The sequence below is a fragment of the Abramis brama genome (assembly GCF_963993115.1).
Source record: "Abramis brama genome assembly, chromosome: 1".
Taxonomy (NCBI): Eukaryota; Metazoa; Chordata; class Actinopteri; order Cypriniformes; family Leuciscidae; genus Abramis; species Abramis brama.
This window is the reverse complement of record NC_139963.1, coordinates 55,325,846-55,344,449: the sequence shown is the minus strand read 5'-3', so window position 1 is coordinate 55,344,449 and position 18,604 is coordinate 55,325,846. Positions and strand designations below refer to the sequence as shown.

General features: G+C 38.2%; 1 protein-coding gene across 12 annotated transcripts; it reads left to right on the top strand.

Annotated features, from left to right (window-relative positions):
• Positions 1–4,635: 4,635 nt before the first annotated feature.
• LOC311073139 (uncharacterized protein) lies at positions 4,636–18,327 on the top strand. Of its 12 annotated transcripts, none has more exons than XM_084098617.1 (6): positions 4,636–4,750; positions 7,218–9,470; positions 10,418–11,105; positions 11,902–12,105; positions 14,937–16,313; positions 16,875–18,327. In XM_084098617.1, the coding sequence occupies exons 1-2, from the start codon at positions 4,663–4,665 to the stop codon at positions 8,117–8,119; spliced, it is 990 nt and encodes a 329-aa protein (XP_083954743.1). In that variant the 5' UTR covers positions 4,636–4,662; the 3' UTR covers positions 8,120–9,470; positions 10,418–11,105; positions 11,902–12,105; positions 14,937–16,313; positions 16,875–18,327. The 12 variants fall into 12 exon arrangements, with proteins under 12 accessions (XP_083954743.1, XP_083954742.1, XP_083954748.1 ...); XM_084098616.1 differs by having other exon boundaries at positions 7,218–11,105; positions 11,902–11,946; positions 12,034–12,105; positions 15,004–16,313; XM_084098622.1 differs by having other exon boundaries at positions 7,218–11,105; positions 11,902–11,946; positions 12,034–12,105.
• Positions 18,328–18,604: the final 277 nt, after the last annotated feature.

Below are 18,604 nucleotides of genomic sequence, written 5' to 3'. Positions count from 1 at the left end.
GAACTTTATATTCTGCTATGATCTCAGAGTGAACTGAGTGAAGGGGAGAATGGGTAAAGGGACTGAAGGGGGAGAAGGAACAAATGAGGATCCGCGCTGCGCAGAAGGACCGATTTTTAGCGACGTCTGTTCGCCTCCTCCACACGAGCTCACAAGCGGCTACAGTGACGAACCAGGAGATCGTTATTTAGGACAGCGGACTCGGGTTGGAGTTTGAAATTGAGTATACGAGTTGAAGTAGCGAATATTTTGATTTTCTAGTCTCAGAATTGGGTATTGTGGGGAACACTGTGCAGGACTATAGACCGACGGCCTGTATAGGTCCGGAACAGTAGTCCTGTGAGGTTCCTTACAAACTCGAACAGAATGGCAGGGAGGGAGACAGATGATAATAACAGTATGGAGTATAGTGGGGAAGAGGGAAATTACGTAGATGAGGGGGGAGGAAAAGGGTGGAAAGAGGTGGTAAGACAGAGAGAGAATAGGAATGCAAGTAGGTGTAAGAGAAAGAAAAATACAGCTAGTTTAAGTGAAGCAGAAAGTGAAGGAGGAGAAAGTGAGAAGAAGAATCAAACGGCAGGAATGATTAATGTAGTGTTAAGATTTGAGGGGGAGGGGGGAGTAAAGAAAATGGATCCATTGAAGTTAACAAAAATTATTCGAGGACAAGTGGGGGAAGTAAATTATGCAAAAGTATTAGGAGATGGTAACTTGCTAATAGGGTGTAGTAGTGGAGAACAGGTGGTGAAAGCAAAGAATATGACTATCATTGGAAAAACCATAGTGACTAAGGTTGTAAGAGTTGGAGAAGAAAGAATCAATGGTAGTAAAGGGGTGATATCTGGAGTTCCTCTAAATGTCAGTATGAGGGAGCTAATGGAGAACCTGAAAGTGAGGGAAGGATCAGTTAAGAGTGTGAAAAGAATGACAAGAGGAATAGAGAAAATTGAGACTGAAACTGTTTTGGTAGAGTTTGGAAAAAAGGAGATTCCAAAGGAGGTTTACTGTGTGTAAACGCACTATTTACGCGTGGCTGGGAGCAGGTGTAGATTTCTTTCGTACCAACTAACATTTGGAAAATACGAACATTTTAATGAATCCGAAAATATACGCCAGAACCACTTTACACACGATTTACACAAAGATTCGTTCTGCTTGTGTTTCATGAATGAGACCCATAGTGTGTATCCAAGAATCCTGGTTAAAACCAAACTTGGATTTTGTTCTATATGGGTATGTAACTGTGAGGCGAGATAGGATAGAGGGAGCAGGCGGGAGATGTATCACTTTTATAAAGCAGGGTATTCCTTACAGGATTTTAGGGATAGGAAGAGAACAAAAGTACGTGGTAGTGAAAATGTGGGCAGGGAAAGAAGTAACGATTGTGAATTATTATAACCTGTGCAAAAAACAGGAGGGAATGGAGCTACCCGGTTCTGGTTGAGGGGAATGAGACAGCAGTAACAAATAGGGAAAAGGCAGAGCTAATGGCAAAAACTTTTGTTATGGTAGATAGCTTAAATAATTTGCAGGAAGAAAGTAGAAGAGGTAGAGAGAAAACTAAATATGAAAATATGGAGGCTTTAGGTAGGAAAATTAGTATGGAGGATGGACAGAATGTTCCCTTTAGGATAGGAGAGTTAATAAGGGCACTAGATAAAGCAGGACAGACGGCGCCAGGGAAAGATGAAATATGCAAATGGCAAAGGATACAGGGGTATATGATAAAGAGTTTGGCACAAATGTGGTGTGGCCTATTAGACCTGTCTGGGAATTAGAAATACCATGTGTAGATTTGGAAATACTTAAGATTAAAAGCAATAATAAGAATGCTGATTTAACTAGTGTATATTATAGCTATAGGGAATGTAAGTATAAGGAAAGTATTCAGATTTTCACAGATAGGTCAAAGGACATGCAAACAGATGCAACAGAATCTGCAGTTGTTGTTCCTAGATATCAGGTAGAACTTAGTAAAAGAACATCTAATTGTCTGAGTGTGTTTGCAGTTGAACTGTTTGCCATATTGATGGCGTTGGAATGGACAGAACATATTAGTGAGAAGGAAATATTAATATGTAGTGACTCTATGGCAGCTCTTATAAGCATGAAGACAGGTACAAAGAAGTCACTTAGATCTGCTTTATGAAGTGTTATTTACAAACTCAAGAATAGTTAGGCAGGGGAAAAATTTCATATTTCTGTGGGTCCCTGCACACTCAGGAATTCAGGGAAATGAGAAAGCGAATAAGGTGACAAAAGAAGCAGTTAAAAAAGGAGATGTTGAAGTCAACATTAAATTATCAAAATCAGAGGGGAAAGGCATAGTGTGGAGAAGTATAAATCAACAATGGCAACAGAGCTGGGATAATGCAACAAAAGGGAGACATTTACACGAAATCCAAAGCAAAGTAGGTATATCAAGAAGTAGGGGAATAAAGAGGAAAGAGCAGATGTTAATAAGCAGGCTGAGAATTGGGCATAGCAATCTTAACGGCATATTCTTACAACATGCAGGAAATTTACTCAGGAAAGACAAGAAATGATAACACAGTTAAAAAAAAAAGGTAATACAGTAAAATGTTTATTGGAGTATGGAGAGAATGTGGAGGGTAGGAAATGGATATTTGGTTTTCTGAGGATGACTGATTAGATAGGTGGATTTAGTATGAATGAAAACAAAGGGTAAATAAAACCGAAAGGTGGCAGTAATGCAACTCAAAGGATGCCAGCTGCCGTAAAAACCCAAAGAAGAAGAAGAAGAAGAAGAAGAAGAAGAAGAAGAAGAAGAAGGAACAAATGAGAAGGAAGGACCGGAGGGAAAAAAGCTTTCCTGCATCTTCACTCTGTGTGCTGTGAAACAGAAGCTGTGTGTGTTTGTGTTGTTCGTATCTCAGAAGATCAAAGTATCTGATGTTATTTCAGCCTTAAACTGTTACTTCTGACATGATTTTCCTCTTTTAAAAACAGAGCATTTCTAAAATTGTGAAACACTCAGTAAGTGACATCATCTGGGCTCTTTCTACTGCATGATGGGAAGACAAGAAAATAATCTCAATCCATTGTCTCAGTTTCTACACAAACTGTAGCATTGACTGTATTCATCAACCCTGTTACCAAAGTTACTGTAAGAAGAATCTCTAGAACTATGAATAACTTCTACTATTTATGAGAAATGCAACTTCAACAGTAACTATAAATAAGATTTAAACTGAATCTAATGATGATCTAATAATTTTAATAAATATAAAACGCAGCTTTGAGAAAATCAAACAATGTTTAGATTCATATGGACATATAATGGTGTAGTTATTTACCTGAGTGTCATTCATGTTTTTGTATTATTGATGTTTTATCCATGTCATATTGTGAGCAATAACAGTATTGTCTTTCACTAGAGCAGTTTTACAGGCTTTTATCATGTATCCTGAGTCAAATAATGTGTTTCTAACAGCAAACACTCAGAATAAAGTGAGATGATCTGCTGATGATCCTGAATGGCTTGTTGAATGAGTGTTGATAGTCTGAGGCTCATCAATATTAACAGATCTGCTGAAAACACTCTTTATTTCATGACAATAGTTCCTGTTTTCACCTCATTTATTATGCTGATGTCTTCAGATCTCCTGTAAATTGACACTTAAAGCTCATTTTATTGGTGTCAGCAGACTGAGGGGATTTGTTGGTTACTATATGTACATTTATTTCTGAGTTTAACTGTTTTTCTTATCATTATTTGTATTTGGAAGAATTTACCTGAATATATTAATGTTTTTCTTTATTTCTGCATATTGTAGAATATTATTTACTGGATTAAGTGAAATCTATGACAATATTAACAAAGACATTATACTTTATTATGCATTAGAGAAGCAAAGCATGTGATGGATGGATGGAAAAGCTCATATATGGTGAAGCCCTTAGTCTCATTTTCACTGTTTAAAACACAAGTATATAGTATGTATTGATCACCTTTGAGGTGTGTATATGTTTGATACTGGACTCTGGAGATGCTTTTGCAAAAGCACTTGCTTTGTTAGATAAAATAATTTCTTGGATAGTAAAGCTTATTTTCTGGCATCAAAACTCCAAGACTTTAAGATTGATTTTTAATGAAGTGACAGACTCCACAACTATTTTTGAATGAAGAAGGAGAATAATTATGAAAATAATTAGGGTTATGAATTAAATGAGCATCAGTTACTTTCTGACAGACAGACAGACAGACAGACAGACATGATGTACAGATTTTTTACAGATGTGTCATTTAGTTAAAAAAACTCATTTACTGATTTTTGGCAGATCAGCTCCTCCCACAGCAATTAATCATCAGTGAAGCTCCTCCCACAGCAATTGCATCATTAGTGAAGCTCCTCCCACTAAAGATTTTCAACAAATGTTCAGTAGAGGGAGGTTGGAGAAACTTTTATATAGACTGTCAACTTCAGGTCAAATTATCTCCCTTAATTTACACTTATTTTATATCTGGTTCGCCTTTTTAAAAAAAATTTTTTATACATACAGTTGTAACAGTTCTGAAAGGCTGTTCCCTTTCTTGTGCTGTAATGCTACTCCCCGCCTCAAGGGGGATCTAGGGAGGTTTCTACGGGAAGGGCTATCCTTTTAAGAGAGACAAGTAAGAGTGTTTATAGAAGTACTGGCATGGCTCTGTGTTTGCTTAGTGTTTGCTCAACTGAGCCGGATGCAAGAAACCCTATTATGAGGAACTTTATTGGTTCTACAGCTCAATGTAAGTTGTGTATTTTTTGTAATTCAATGTTTATTATGTGTCAGTTGCATATTTTGATTTGTGTTTGCCTATTTGTTCAGAGGGTTCATCCACACATGCATTGATAAAGTAACTGCAGTAAAGTAATAGCCTAGTTAGCATTTACTTGTTTACATAGGATAATAATGCATTTTATTTTATTTATGCACCTATTGCTAAAAGCACTATATAAATAAAAGTGACTTGACTTAACTAACGTATCAGTTTAAAGTATTTTTTTTAATCAAAGTGCTATGGTAGGTCAAACTACCTTTACTTAACATTTTCTTGTATTGAAAATGTTAATTTCCTGTAATCTCTTGGAATATATGAAAGCCATGTTTTTGCTATGTGTCATTATTAGCAGAACACATTTTTGTGGAAATTTATGTTGGTGCAGGATGATGTTTTCCCCTCTTGTTATCAGTTTTTAGCGCAATTTTCCAACGGACAAAATTGCGATTGTTAAAGGGATAGTTCACTTTGAAATTAATTTTTGATATGTTTTAGCTTACCTCAAGGGCATCCAAGATGTAGGTGTCTTTGTTTCCGCAGTAGTTTCAATTTTGATATTTTTAGGTCAAACCGTTCTTGTCTGTCAGTCATATAATGCAGGTCGATGGTCACTGTCTCAAAACACAAGCACAGAGTCCAAATTAAAACAATTCCCCATCGTCCAAATGAAACAATTGCCCATCATAAGTACACATTGATGGCCTAAGACACGAAACGAGCGGTTTGTGTGAGAAAATGAACAGTATTTATATCGTTGTTATCTCTTGAAAACAGCACACGTCCAAATGATCTGACGGCGCGGGCGGGTATAGATATATACATAGATGTCGCCTTGGCTACTGCAGTTCATTGGAACGAAACTGTAGCCAAGCGACATCTAGTGTATATATCTATACCCGCCCGCGCCGTCAGATCATTTGGACAGTTATCCCATTTCCCCATCACCCCCACAAACTACGCCCCTAGAGGAGGTGTTGTGTGCGCTGTGTAAACAAACATGATGGTTATTTTAGTGTGTGTGTATATATATATATATATGTATGCATGTATGCATGTATGCATGTATAGTAATGCATTACATTTACAAGTAACTTTCCCCAACACTGGGCATTTGTTACCGGGAGATCAACGTTAGTGGCCGGTGGGAAACTCTAAGTGACAATGACATCCTCTTGAATAAGTGAAATAAAAAGATTTAAACAGAATAATCAAATGTTTACCTAAATTATTGGCGTTTCAACGTAAATTCGAGGATGTGGAAAATTGGTCAGATAACTTGGAATTAAATTACTTTGTGCACCGAAAAGACAGCATGCAGGAAACCTTCTACCACACCATTGGATTCAGACGTTGGGACAATTGGTTTGACCTTGCATTTAAAAAATGTGTCTCCTTTCTGCTATTACATCGGGCTCATTTTTACATCATTTATTTTCATATTTCTATCTTATAAGACATGGACTTGCTGCCACCTAGTGGTGGTTAAATTGTCATATTTATTTATCCATGACAGTACCCTAGTAATCCAGAGTTCTCACGAGAGCACAAGTTGAATTCAGCGAGTTACTCTGGTGTAGGATAATGTTGCTCATTAAATATGCCCCTTGATCTGAGCTGCACCAATCACATCAGGTTATCTGATATAGGCGGGCCAGAGGTGAGCTAAACAGATGACGACAGCGATGTGACGTCGAAGTCATTAGTAAACATTGCAAGATGGTTATGGATGAACACCAGTTGTTTGAAACGGCTTTGGCCGCTACAATGAACGCGTTAGACTTGGCTTTTTATCTAAAACAGGAACAGAAAACGGCGCTCGAATCGTTCCTTTGCAAGAAGGACGTTTTTTGCTGTTTTGCCGACCGGATACGGCAAGAGTCTAATCTCCCAGTTAGCTCCGCTGGTAGCTAAGCGTAATGGGTTTATTGCTGTGATTGGTCATAGTGTTTTTCAATTGTGTGCAGTGAGATTTTCAAATGCATTCTTGGTGCCGCCCCTTGAGCTGGCCGACTTTCATTAGTTGACGCCAGACCATTAATCTTTCAGATTTTGGTCTGGATTTCCAGGCTACCATGACAGGCCTGTACCGAACAAAACAGAATCAGCAAAATAATTTTAATTATTGTTATCGGAAAATTCCTAACAAATATCGAGAGAGAATTGTATTTCAATTTTGCACACCCCTTGGCACTATAAATGTATAAATGTTAATATCACATTAAATAATTGTGTAATTAATCAAATATATTTAATCTTTCTCACTTAAGAAACGTGATTTGTGCCTTAAATGTCTTGAAAATAATAATTGAAATATCAATGTACCTCATTCATGCAATTCATTTATGAAAACCACACCAGAATTATCATATTTTATAGCAGTCGTCTACTAGTACTTTCTGCTATTACTAAATTAAACCTTTTTCTTTTGTGTCAGACCCGATGGAAGTGAAGGAGGAGAGTGAAGAACTGAGTGAAGTGAAGGAGGAGAGTGAAGAACTGAGTGAAGTGAAGGAGGAGAGTGAAGAACTGAGTGAAGTGAAGGAGGAGAGAGAAGAACTGAGTGAAGTGAAGGAGGAACATCATGTCAAACCTGGAGAAAAACCTTTGAGTCGCTCAAAGACTAAAAAGACATTTTTAAAGAAAAGAAGAGCCAAGAAATCTTTCACCTGCACTCAGTGTGGAAAGAGTGTCTTAAAAGCACGTGATCTTGACCGTCACATGAGAGTTCACACTGGAGAGAAGCCGTTCTCATGTGATCAGTGCGGGAAGAGCTACTCACGGAAAGATAGTCTAGAGATTCACATGAGGATCCACACTGGAGAGAAGCCGCTCCCCTGCACTCAGTGTGGGAAGAGTTTCTCAAACACACGTGATCTTGATCGTCACATGAGGATCCACACTGGAGAGAAGCCACACACATGTGATCAGTGTGGGAAGAGTTTCACACTATCAGCAAACCTTAAGAAACACACGAGAATCCACACTGGAGAAAAGCCACATGTGTGTGTTCAGTGTGGAAACAGTTTCACATTAAAACAAAATCTTGATGTTCACATGAGGATCCACACCGGAGAGAAGCCGTTCACATGTGATCAGTGTGGAAAAACATTTGTTACTGCATCACACATGAAGAGACACCAGGTAGTTCATACGAAGGAGAAGCCACATTCATGTTCTGTGTGTGGAAAGAGTTTTTCACTGCTGGAGAATTTACGTAAACATGAGAAAAAACATACTGGTGTGAGAGAGTACGTGTGCTTTGAGTGTGGGAAGACTTTTAATACAGCTAAACCATTAAAACGGCACCAGAGAATCCACGCTGGAGAAAAACCTTAGAAGTGTTCACACTGTGACAAGAGATTCAATATGTCATCAAATCTGAAAATACATGAGAGGATCCACAGTGGAGGGAAGCCGTTCACATGTGATCAGTGTGGGAAGAGATTCACACAAAAAACAAATCTGAACGAACACATGTTGATCCACACTGGAGAGAAGCCATGTGTGTGTTCAGCAGGGTTGGAGTAACGGAATACATGTAACGACGTTATGTAATCAGAATACAAAAATACAGTAACTGTAATTCGTTACAGTTACGTCAAAAAACGTTGTAATCAGATTATAGTTACATTTTGAAAAAAGGGGGAATACTTTCAGGATTACAATGGTTTAATATAAAACTAAATAAATCAGTATTTTGGCATAATATCACTATATTAAAGGGTAACTAAACACTAAACCAACTTTTTAGTTAATGATGTGTAAGAATGGGGCTTTATTAATGTTGTTCATTGATTCAAGTAATTTTTTTATGGGCAGAGCAAACTAACAACTTCGAATTAAACTGTAGCGGTATCCGATTATAGACAAAGTTAGATGGGATAGCTTTAGTCAACATGTAGGCCTATTTTAAAATAAACTATGTAGATTGTGTTGATAGATCTGCCATTTTCCCTATGATCCTCCTCCTGCTTGTTTCTTCACCTGCAGAACTTCTGACGATTCGGCTGCGCAGTTTCGCCTGGCACTGAGCATGATTCATATGAGCATATGCAAATTTTTGGCGGCGTACATATTAATGATCCCGACTGTTGCGTCACAGTCGGTGTTATGTGGAGATTCGCCTATTTTTCAGGGGTGTTTTTCAAAAACGAGATTTAAATAAGAAAGAGAAAACTATGGTGTTTGAGACTCACTGTATGTCATCTCCATGTACTGAACTCTTGTTATTTAACTATGCCAAGATAAATTCAATTTCACATTCAAGGGCACCTTTAAGTGATATATCGGTACTTTTACTGCGCTATTTTCCCTGTACCTGCCGTCACTACATTATATATTTATTTTTATAAGTCATGTGATTCCATGCGTGATTCCCGTCAAATCAAATCTCGCGCACGGAAAATTTAGCATCAGACCAGCATCAAACAGACTTCGAGACACCTGGTGCCAATTTATTTTAATCATGGAGGATGAGGAGGGAGGAAGTGTGGTGGTGGATGCGTCAACATGCAACAGCTCAAATATAGCACTTCAGCATCCTTGGCCATACCTGAAAGAGCTTTTTGAAGTGAAGACGAAGAAGGGCAATTGTGTGATTATGTCATGTCAACTTTGCTTGCCTAAGCCAGTTGAAATCTCAGCATTCAAGAATTCTTCCTCTAATTTAAAAAAAAAACACATTGAGGTAAGTTTCGAATATCTGTATCATATATCTTGTTAAATTGTATAATAAAATTCATCATATAGTGCGCAAGTTTGTTCATGTGCCTATTGGTTTATCATGAGTGTGAATGTTTGACAACCGAAATTATTCTGCCAAAAATAGCAAAAAAAAGCACTGTGAAAAGATCGAATAAATTTTACCGGACAATGGTGTTTTTGATGACGCGATCATAGCAACCATGATAGCTACCAGTGAGCCTAGAGCAGTGGTTCTCAACTCCAGTCCTCGGGACCCACTGCTCTGCATATTGTGTATGTCTCCCTTATTTAACACACCTGAACCAGATCATCAGCTCGTTAGGATAGACTCCATGAACTGAGCTGAGTGTGTCAGATAAGAAAGACATCCAAAATGTGCAGAGCAGTGGGTCCCGAGGACTGGAGTTGAGAACCACTGGCCTAGAGTAAGAGGCACGGGCACTTTATAAAGGGGTTGTTGCTGGTTACTGTATGATGACTGAAATCATGAAATTGCCTTAAACAATTATTAAAAAAATAAACTGCAGAATGTTACTTTTTTTTTAATACACGCACAAATTATATTCTGTTAGCGCTGCACGAGCTTGCAGTGCCATCTGCTGGAAACAGTTAATTTATTTTGTTTGTTTACCAGGCTTCAAAGTGCATTAAGCATAATCTATCATCACTGCTAGATTTTTGTCCCTTACATCGATTTCGTTTAGCATGTAAATGCATTAACCTGCTTTCTGTCGACTTATTGAAGTGGATATGTAACGTGTTCTCACATGGTGATTTACAATTTTAATTCATGTATCTCAAATAACTTTCATAAAACATCAGATTTATATTTAAATCAAGTTTTTTTATTTTATTTTTATTTGCGAGCAAAAATGATCAGTGGTGAAAATTGTGTGTTACTCAATTCTGAAGTGTGTTCTTTTTACATAGGTACCACTACTGACTGTTGGACAGCACGACAACGCAGTTACATCGGATTGATGAACCTACTCTGGAAAGAAGGTCTGCTTCCATTGCCTTCAGACGCTTGAAAGGTTCACATACATTTGATTTGCTTGCAGGGACCTTGGATGACATCCACTCGGAATATGGCATCTCAGAAAAAATTGTCAGAACGACAACTGATTGTGGATCAAATTTTATCAAAGCCTTCAAAGTGTATGGTGAACAGAGTCAGGAAGAGTTAATTGGTGCTGACACTGCTGAGGCAGTGACACTGGAGTGTGAGAACGATGAAGAAGGATTTGAAGTTCAGGACACCTGTTCTATTTTAAACACTAACAGTGGGTTGGAGTATCACCTACCCAAGCATCAGCGAACGCGTGTCATATTCTTAATTTGGTGGCTACTGTGGATGCTTCCAAGGCAGAGGACAGCAGTGAGGTATTTAAGAAGCTTTCCCGTTCAAATTTGGGAAATGCCAGGCATTGTACAATAAAACCAGCCGGTCTGCCATCAGTGTTGAGACTGTGCAAGAAGAATGTAAGCTGCAGTTCATTCAGCCCAACCACACACAATGGAATTCAGTGTACAATGCTGCAGAGAGGGTAATGCGGATCCTAAAGGAGCATGGAGAAGCATCCCTACGGAATGTATGTGCAGCATTCAAAATGAAAATGTAAGTCTGTTTGCTTAATCTCACTCTGTTCTAATTGGAGTAGTAAAGAAATTGTTCACTTAAAACTGAAAACTGTCACTTACACACCCTCAAGTTGTTTCAAACCTGTATGAATGTCTGTCTTCTGCTGAACATAAAATAAGATATTTTGAAGAATGTCGGTATTCGGTAACCAAAAAGTTGATGGATCCCATTGACTTCCATGGTAGGAAAAAAAAATACTGTAAATGGGGTCCATCAACTGTGTGGTTACCAACATTCTTCAAAATATCAAAGGATTGTGTTCAGCAGAAGAAAGAACTTCATACAGGTTTGAAACAACCTGAGGGTGTATAAATGACAATTTTCATTTTTAAGTGAACTATTCTTTTAAGATGTTTGTTTTGATTTTGACTTTATTTATTTTTTAAATAGGCTAAATCTAGTGTTGTAGTACTCGAGACCGGTCTTGGTCTCGAGACCACTTTTTGATGGTCTCGAGACCACTTTTTGATGGTCTCGAGACCACTTTTTGATGGTCTCGGTCTCGTCTCGGACTCGACCGCATTTGTACTCGGTCTTGTCTCGGTCTCGGACATTGAGGACTCGGGATTTTTTTTCAAGACCATAACTGTGGAAATATCACTAAATTGCCAGTATATGTTGTCTAATTTTTTTTGTTAACATCCTTGCTTTTATTGGATGTAAAACATACTGATTCAAATCCATGCAACGTGACTCATTGGTCATTGCTAATTATGTATTTTTGTTCGCTGTCACCCATCCCCGCCCCCTTTCACTCGCACTCCCAAGAAAGTGAGCTGTGGTTGTCTGGGAGCAGGAGATGTCTGCAAAATCTTCAGTAATAAAATTCGGCTACAAAAATCATAAAGAATATTTGTAAAACAACATCCAGAAGATATCATACAGCTTCTTGTAAATTCTGCAGTGCTTCGCTTTCAGAGACGATGGGGACTACGTCAAACTTTTATCGTCACTTGGAAAGGAAGCACAAAGAAAGGTAAGCTAACGTTATGTGTAAGTTAAGTGATGTTAGCAAAGCTGGCTAGCTAACGTTAGCAATCTGCCTCGTACCAAAATGTTTTACTCCTCACACAAAGAGGTTTAAAACCTCAATATCAGCTATACATATTAATAGGGATGGGAATTGATACCGGTTCCACTCGAGAACCGGTTCTAAGTTTTATGAACCATCGATATTGTATGCCCTCGACGTTAACGAGTCCTCTTATCGATGCTCCTGCTCCAAAGTGAATTTTTGTCCCGCCATAGTCTTATTTGATTGGTGAGTAATGTAGATGAACTGCTGTGCTTGTGACAGGGCGCAACTGAAGAACGAGCAGAGAGAGAGAGAGCGCCCCGGTTGCGCGCACAATCTTTCTTTTCGGAGCCAGGCGAAAGTATAAACAAGGCTTCACCCAGAGTCCTGCAATGGGTCGGGTACCCGCATAAAAGTGGCTAAAGAGGGTGGATTGTGACATTCCTAAAATTCACGGGCGGGGACGTGGGTGGATAATGAACTCCTTGCGGGCGGGTAACGGATGAAAAATATGTGCAATATTTGTATGTCTAAATTACCATAACACAGTACGCAAATATGTGTTTTAGTCAGGCTGTCCTTAAAAATATTCTTGTTTGCCGTAACCCGACCGACCCTGTCAATTTAGGACCGACCCAATTATTTTTTTCCCCTTTTTAGTCCGACCGACTTGCCGGTTGTGAACTTGTGTTTATTTTTTTTTTTTTTTTTACTCTTCAAACAACTAATACAAATGCAATAAAATTATATTAATTATATTTTAGTAAGTATTGTGTATATAAATTGCCCATAATATAGGCCTACATACAAACATATACAGTCTTTCTTTTAAATAAAAACCGGTGGCGTCATCTATGATAAGGGCTGTATGCTATATGCGAAATGAAACCGAAATCGCGACACTCAGGGCCACGAACCTACAATTACAACTTTCACAGAGATCTCAAACAGACATTAAAAATACCAAATATTAAGAATTGGCATATCAAGCAAAATAATATTCGATAAATGATCGAAAATCTCCCCCTCCACATGCTCACAATGCTCTGACATTAAATTTCTCTGTACTGTATGTGTTGTAGCCCTGTCATTAAAAACGATTTAGTTTCATATTCATGTTTAAATAAAATAATATATTTTTTTAAATTTTATGTTGATTTATATGAAAAGTGAAAAGCATGAATAAGATAAGATGATCCCGAATATCGGGAGACAAATGCAGTGGGCAGACATGATTTTGACCATTTCATTAAGTTTGTTTATATAGAAAGCCTTTCTTTAAAGTGAATTTCGTTTCGTATTAATTATATCTTAATTTTAATCAATGTTTCATCAACCAATATCCTGGATTTAATAAAGAGGTAAATAAAGAGGTAAATATAGCAGGCAATAATCACGACACGGAGGCGCGGGCGCGTGAACTTAAGGCTCGTCTCTAAAATGAACCGAAACTCCGCGTATAAGCTACTTGCCTCACAGACCTGAGAAATAGAAAGCATGAAATGTCTACTTTTAAACAAAACAATTAAAAAAAGAAAGAAAACAGACTGCTCTCTGCTTATGCAATCTGTATGAAATGTGAATTTCTCTCTGGCGCGTTCACTACTGCGAAGATCGCGAGTCAGTCAGCATCGTCAACTTCAACTTTGACACAGAAAACACTTGTTTATTAATAAACAATTGAAATGTCTCCTTGATATATTTGACATATTAATAATCATTACTTTTCCCAGTACTTTGTGACAGCTTTTAGGTGCGTTATTGGCAGCGCACCCTATGAACCCACCGCTCAATAGATTTTAGCTTGTGTGTGATTTATCGCGGGCACGGGTCGGGTAACGGGCCAAATATTAACGGGTCTGGGCGGGTGCGGATTTAATTTTGATATTATCACGGGTGACGGGTCGGATCTGGTGCTGAACTTTGCTGGTACGGGCGGGGGCGGGTCTCCAAAAATGAACCTGTGCAGGACTCTGGCTTCACCGTCTCCTAAGCGCTGTCTTGCTCTCTCTCCCTGGCACATATTAATCAAAATAAATCGACACGATGGTTAAAGGTCAGAAGACCATATTTTCATGTGGAGCATTCGGATATTTTTTTTTCCTGAATTACCGTTGGGTGTGAATTGTGCTAAAATACCTTATCTTCTCTGAAAAGCGTTCTGCACATTCAGCTGACATAAACCACACTTTAAATAATCGAAAAAACCTATCCAATTAAATGTTTTCTGTGTTGACACAAATCGTGTGGGATGTCACGAGACAGGCCACATAAAGCTGTGTAGCTAATGTTAAGTTACATCGACCTTAGCTAATGTCCGACATTAAAGCTACGCGCCGAGGTTATGCTTCCTCGTTTGGGTGAGAGAGCTAACCTAGAGATATGAGCAGAGAGTGGAGACTGAGTAATGCGCCTCAACTTATATGATAAATGATTAAATTAAATAGGTTATGGCACATGGCACGTTACTTTCAGAGAGCTAATTTTTAAGTTCCAATTTACAGTTGCAGATCAAATATATAACTTTTTACCAGCATGCTCTCTCTGGCTCATACCATATCAATCATTTAACTTCCTTGTTTACCTATTTGAAAAATGTGATGGCCAAAATACCATTGATTTATATTGTGTTTACCCACACATGTGTTCTTATGCAGTAACATTACACAGATTTTACATACATTTATGAAGTTGCTACTTATTTTTAAGATTGTTCTTTTTATGTAATTGATATTCATATGAAGATATTTTACTGATGATATTTTACTGATTCCTCTTCCCTAAATTTTTAGGTTCTTGGAGTACAAGGCAGGGCAACAGACAGATGTCACACAGCCAACTATATCATTCTTTACACAGAAAGTGCAGCTCTACAGTCTACAATCGCCAAGGCAACAAGACATCAGTTGAAGCCATTGTTGTAATAATTGGGTGTTGTCTGCCTCTGTCACTTGTGGAAAATGGACATTTTAAACACTTTCTTGGGATTATGGATAGTAAATACACACCAATCTCTAGAAAAACTATTTCTGAGAGACGGATACCAGAGTTGGTAAGGAAGGTCAAGGAAACTGTTTTGAAGAAACTTGAGACCCAGTCATCTGTGTCATTAACAACTGACATCTGGTCTGATCGCAGGCTACGCTCCTTCCTAGGAGTGACTGCCCATGTGTGCTATAAATCAAAGGATTCCTATGCAGTTGAATCCTACCTGCTGGACTGTAGGCGTTTTGTAGGCAGACATACTGGAGAGCATATTGCTTCTGCCTTTGAGGAGATCCCAGAAGAATATGGTATCCGTCAGAAAATAAGCTATATCATAACAGACAATGCCGCAAATATGAAATGCGCTTTCAAAGTAAACATGCCCCAACAGCAATCTGACGACAGTGAGAGTGAGGAGGATAATCTAGATGATGAGCACTTGTGGGAGGACATTACTTCAGTGGAAGACACAGAATTACCAGGTGAACGTCTTTCCTGCTTTGCACACTCTCTGCAGTTGTGAATGACGGCATGAAGGAGGTTAGGGCCATTTCCCGCACCATAGCCAAAACATCACGGTTCACAACTCTATTACATAGCAGCTCACAATTCAAAGACAAGTTTGAGGCTATGTTTGGCACTAATAGGACTGTTCCAGCTGCAAACAATACTCGCTGGAACAGTACATTCAAACAAGTACAGGCCCTCACAGCTCTGGACCACAAAGCCCTGAACGAAATGTGCAGCAAAGATTATGGGGATGTGGTGTTTAGTGTCCGTGAGTGGAACCAGCTGAAGGAACTGAGTGCAGTTCTTGCTCCATTTTCCGAGGCAACAGACCTGACAGACCTGACAGAAGGAGAGAAATCAGTTACCATTAGCATGGTGGTTCCAACTGTCCTGGACTTGAATACACACCTCCTCAAGATGGAGGAGACCCGAATGCAGTGCATTGGTCAGAGCCCTCCAGCAGTCTCTGGTGAAAAGATTCTCTGGAATCTTTACAAAAACAAACATGGGCAAAGACAGCGGAAAAGAGGAACCTTTTAACCACAATGTGTACTTTTTTGCTACCATGCTGGATCCACAGTTTGGCTTAAGCTGGGTGGACTTAGATGTTACCAATGGGGGAAATGCAACATCAGTGAAGAAGTTCAGAGATGATCTTAAGAAGACACTGACAGGTTAGTATACATTTTTATCCAGTGAAAATAAATGTCTTATTTGCAAAACTATGAATCCTAAATGTTTTAAATTAGTAGCCTATAAAAGCCTTAACTAGTCTTACAGTGGAATTCATAGTCTTCCTTTCATCTGTTTATTTTTGTCATTACAAATATTTTGTAATACTCTGGGCCAACTGAACCTGATACTCTTTATATTTAGGCTGGTAACATGCCTATTGTACATAAACCAAACTCACTTTATACTAGCCCATCATACTCACCTGTAGAGAGAAATCAAAGTACAGAGTGTTTCAAGTACTATTAAAAACAGTAGGCCAATGGTTAGATTTAGTACAGTAGCACCTTGTAGCCTAAATAAATAACTATTCATAAAATCATTTCATTACTGATCTTTGCACTGAATGAAATAACCAGAATTTACATTAACTTGCTATGTTTATTTGAATAACAAAAAGATAATGTAATTGATCATTTAAAAAATGTGTCTTATAAAAGGTCCTAAAAGTATTTCATTTAACTCTAAATGAAAATCTAACTCATTGTGTTTGTGTTTTTCAGACACATTGATCTTAGAGGTGGAGAACATAATGGTCAGTAAAGATGATCATGAAACTGCCTCAGAAGCCATAAATGTGGATCCAGCCAGTGATTCGCCACCACCCAAATGCCCTCGCCTTCTGTCCCGCTACAAGGCACACAAGAAGCGCGGCTCAGTCCAGGATTCAAGTATTGTAGCACAGATAAGCAAATACTTTGATGCCATCCGTGACTCTGATACTGACAATGCACTTGTCTTCTGGGCCAAAAACCATGCTAGATTCCCACAACTCCACAATTTGGCATTGAAGGTGCTGTCAGTCCCTGCCTCCTCTGCACCAGTGGAGAGGGTTTACAGTAGAGGAGGCATTATAATGAGACCTCATCGAGCACGTTTAGGTCACAGAATGTTGCAATCTCTCATGTTTCTAAAATGCAACCAAACTTTACTTTAAACTGATTTCCATTGATGTAACTTTTGAGGTGTCCATCTACTCCTCTATTGCAACTACAGTGCAACTATGTGGTTATCCTTGGTCTTGAGCTTGAATTTATGAAGAGTGTTTTGCCACTGCAGTTTTTTAAGGTTTGGCATATGATGAAACTGCTCCCAATTAAACAGTTGTGTATTTTTATGTAGCTTTGAAAACTTATAAAAGCTGACACATTCATTCAAAAGCAAACTTAAATCTGTAAAAGAGAGAAACTGTCTTTAGTTCTTACTGTCGATGATTGTTTCTGAGCATCTACATTTTACATAGACTTACTGTATTCATATTCAGCTTTACTTTTAATGCAGCGGAAACCCCTGGGTGAATGTTTAGATGTTGCTGTATAGATTGAATTTAAAGTTAATGTTTTGAAGTAAGTAATAACTCAAAACAACCATTGAATATGTATCTTGGGCATTTTTGCACACTGTAAAAGATGCTGGATACAATTTACTGTTTTTATAGTTTTTGTGGTATTGTGCAACTACTCATCTATGCGTTTATCCATTGCAGTGAGCTTAAATTTATGAAGAGTGTTTTGCCACTGCAGTTTAAGGTTTGGCATATGATGAAACTACTCCCAATTAAATCAACTTTGTACTTTTATAAATCACATGCAGTTAGGCCACTGACTTTCTGACCTCTTTGTATTAAATCTTTTGTTGCTTTGATTGCACATAAAAGCTATAAAAGACTCTTACTTACAATAGTTGTTCCTAAACATCAACATTTCACATAGAATTACTGTGTTCATTACAATGCACAGCTTTTTTTTTTCTTTTTTTTTACACATTTAGCTATGTGGTTTTAAAAAAAAAAAAAAAAGGTTTGTTGTTGGTTTAAAAACAACATAACTCTATGTATTGTTTATAAAAGGCGGAGAAAAGTGAAGACTTTAGTGATGAACAATGAATAATTGTTTTACATTCTGTACTAAATGATGGAAGTCACCCAGGAGTATTGAATAAAGATGGTTAAGTTTATTTTTGCTTTTGAGTGTTTAATATCTAGGTGTTTTTTGGAGAGTGTGGATCTTTCAGATCAATTTGAGAAGCTCTTTTGATCATGTTTCACATTTTATTGTGTCATGTAGTGTGGGTGCTGGTCTTGGACTTGACTCGGTCTTGGTCTCGACTTGGTCTCAGCCCCTAAAAGTCTTGGTCTTGTCTCAGTCTCGATACACTCTGGTCTTGGTCTTGTCTTGGTCTCGGGTTAGGTGGTCTTGACTACAACACTAGCTAAATCCTGCTGAAGTTTCTT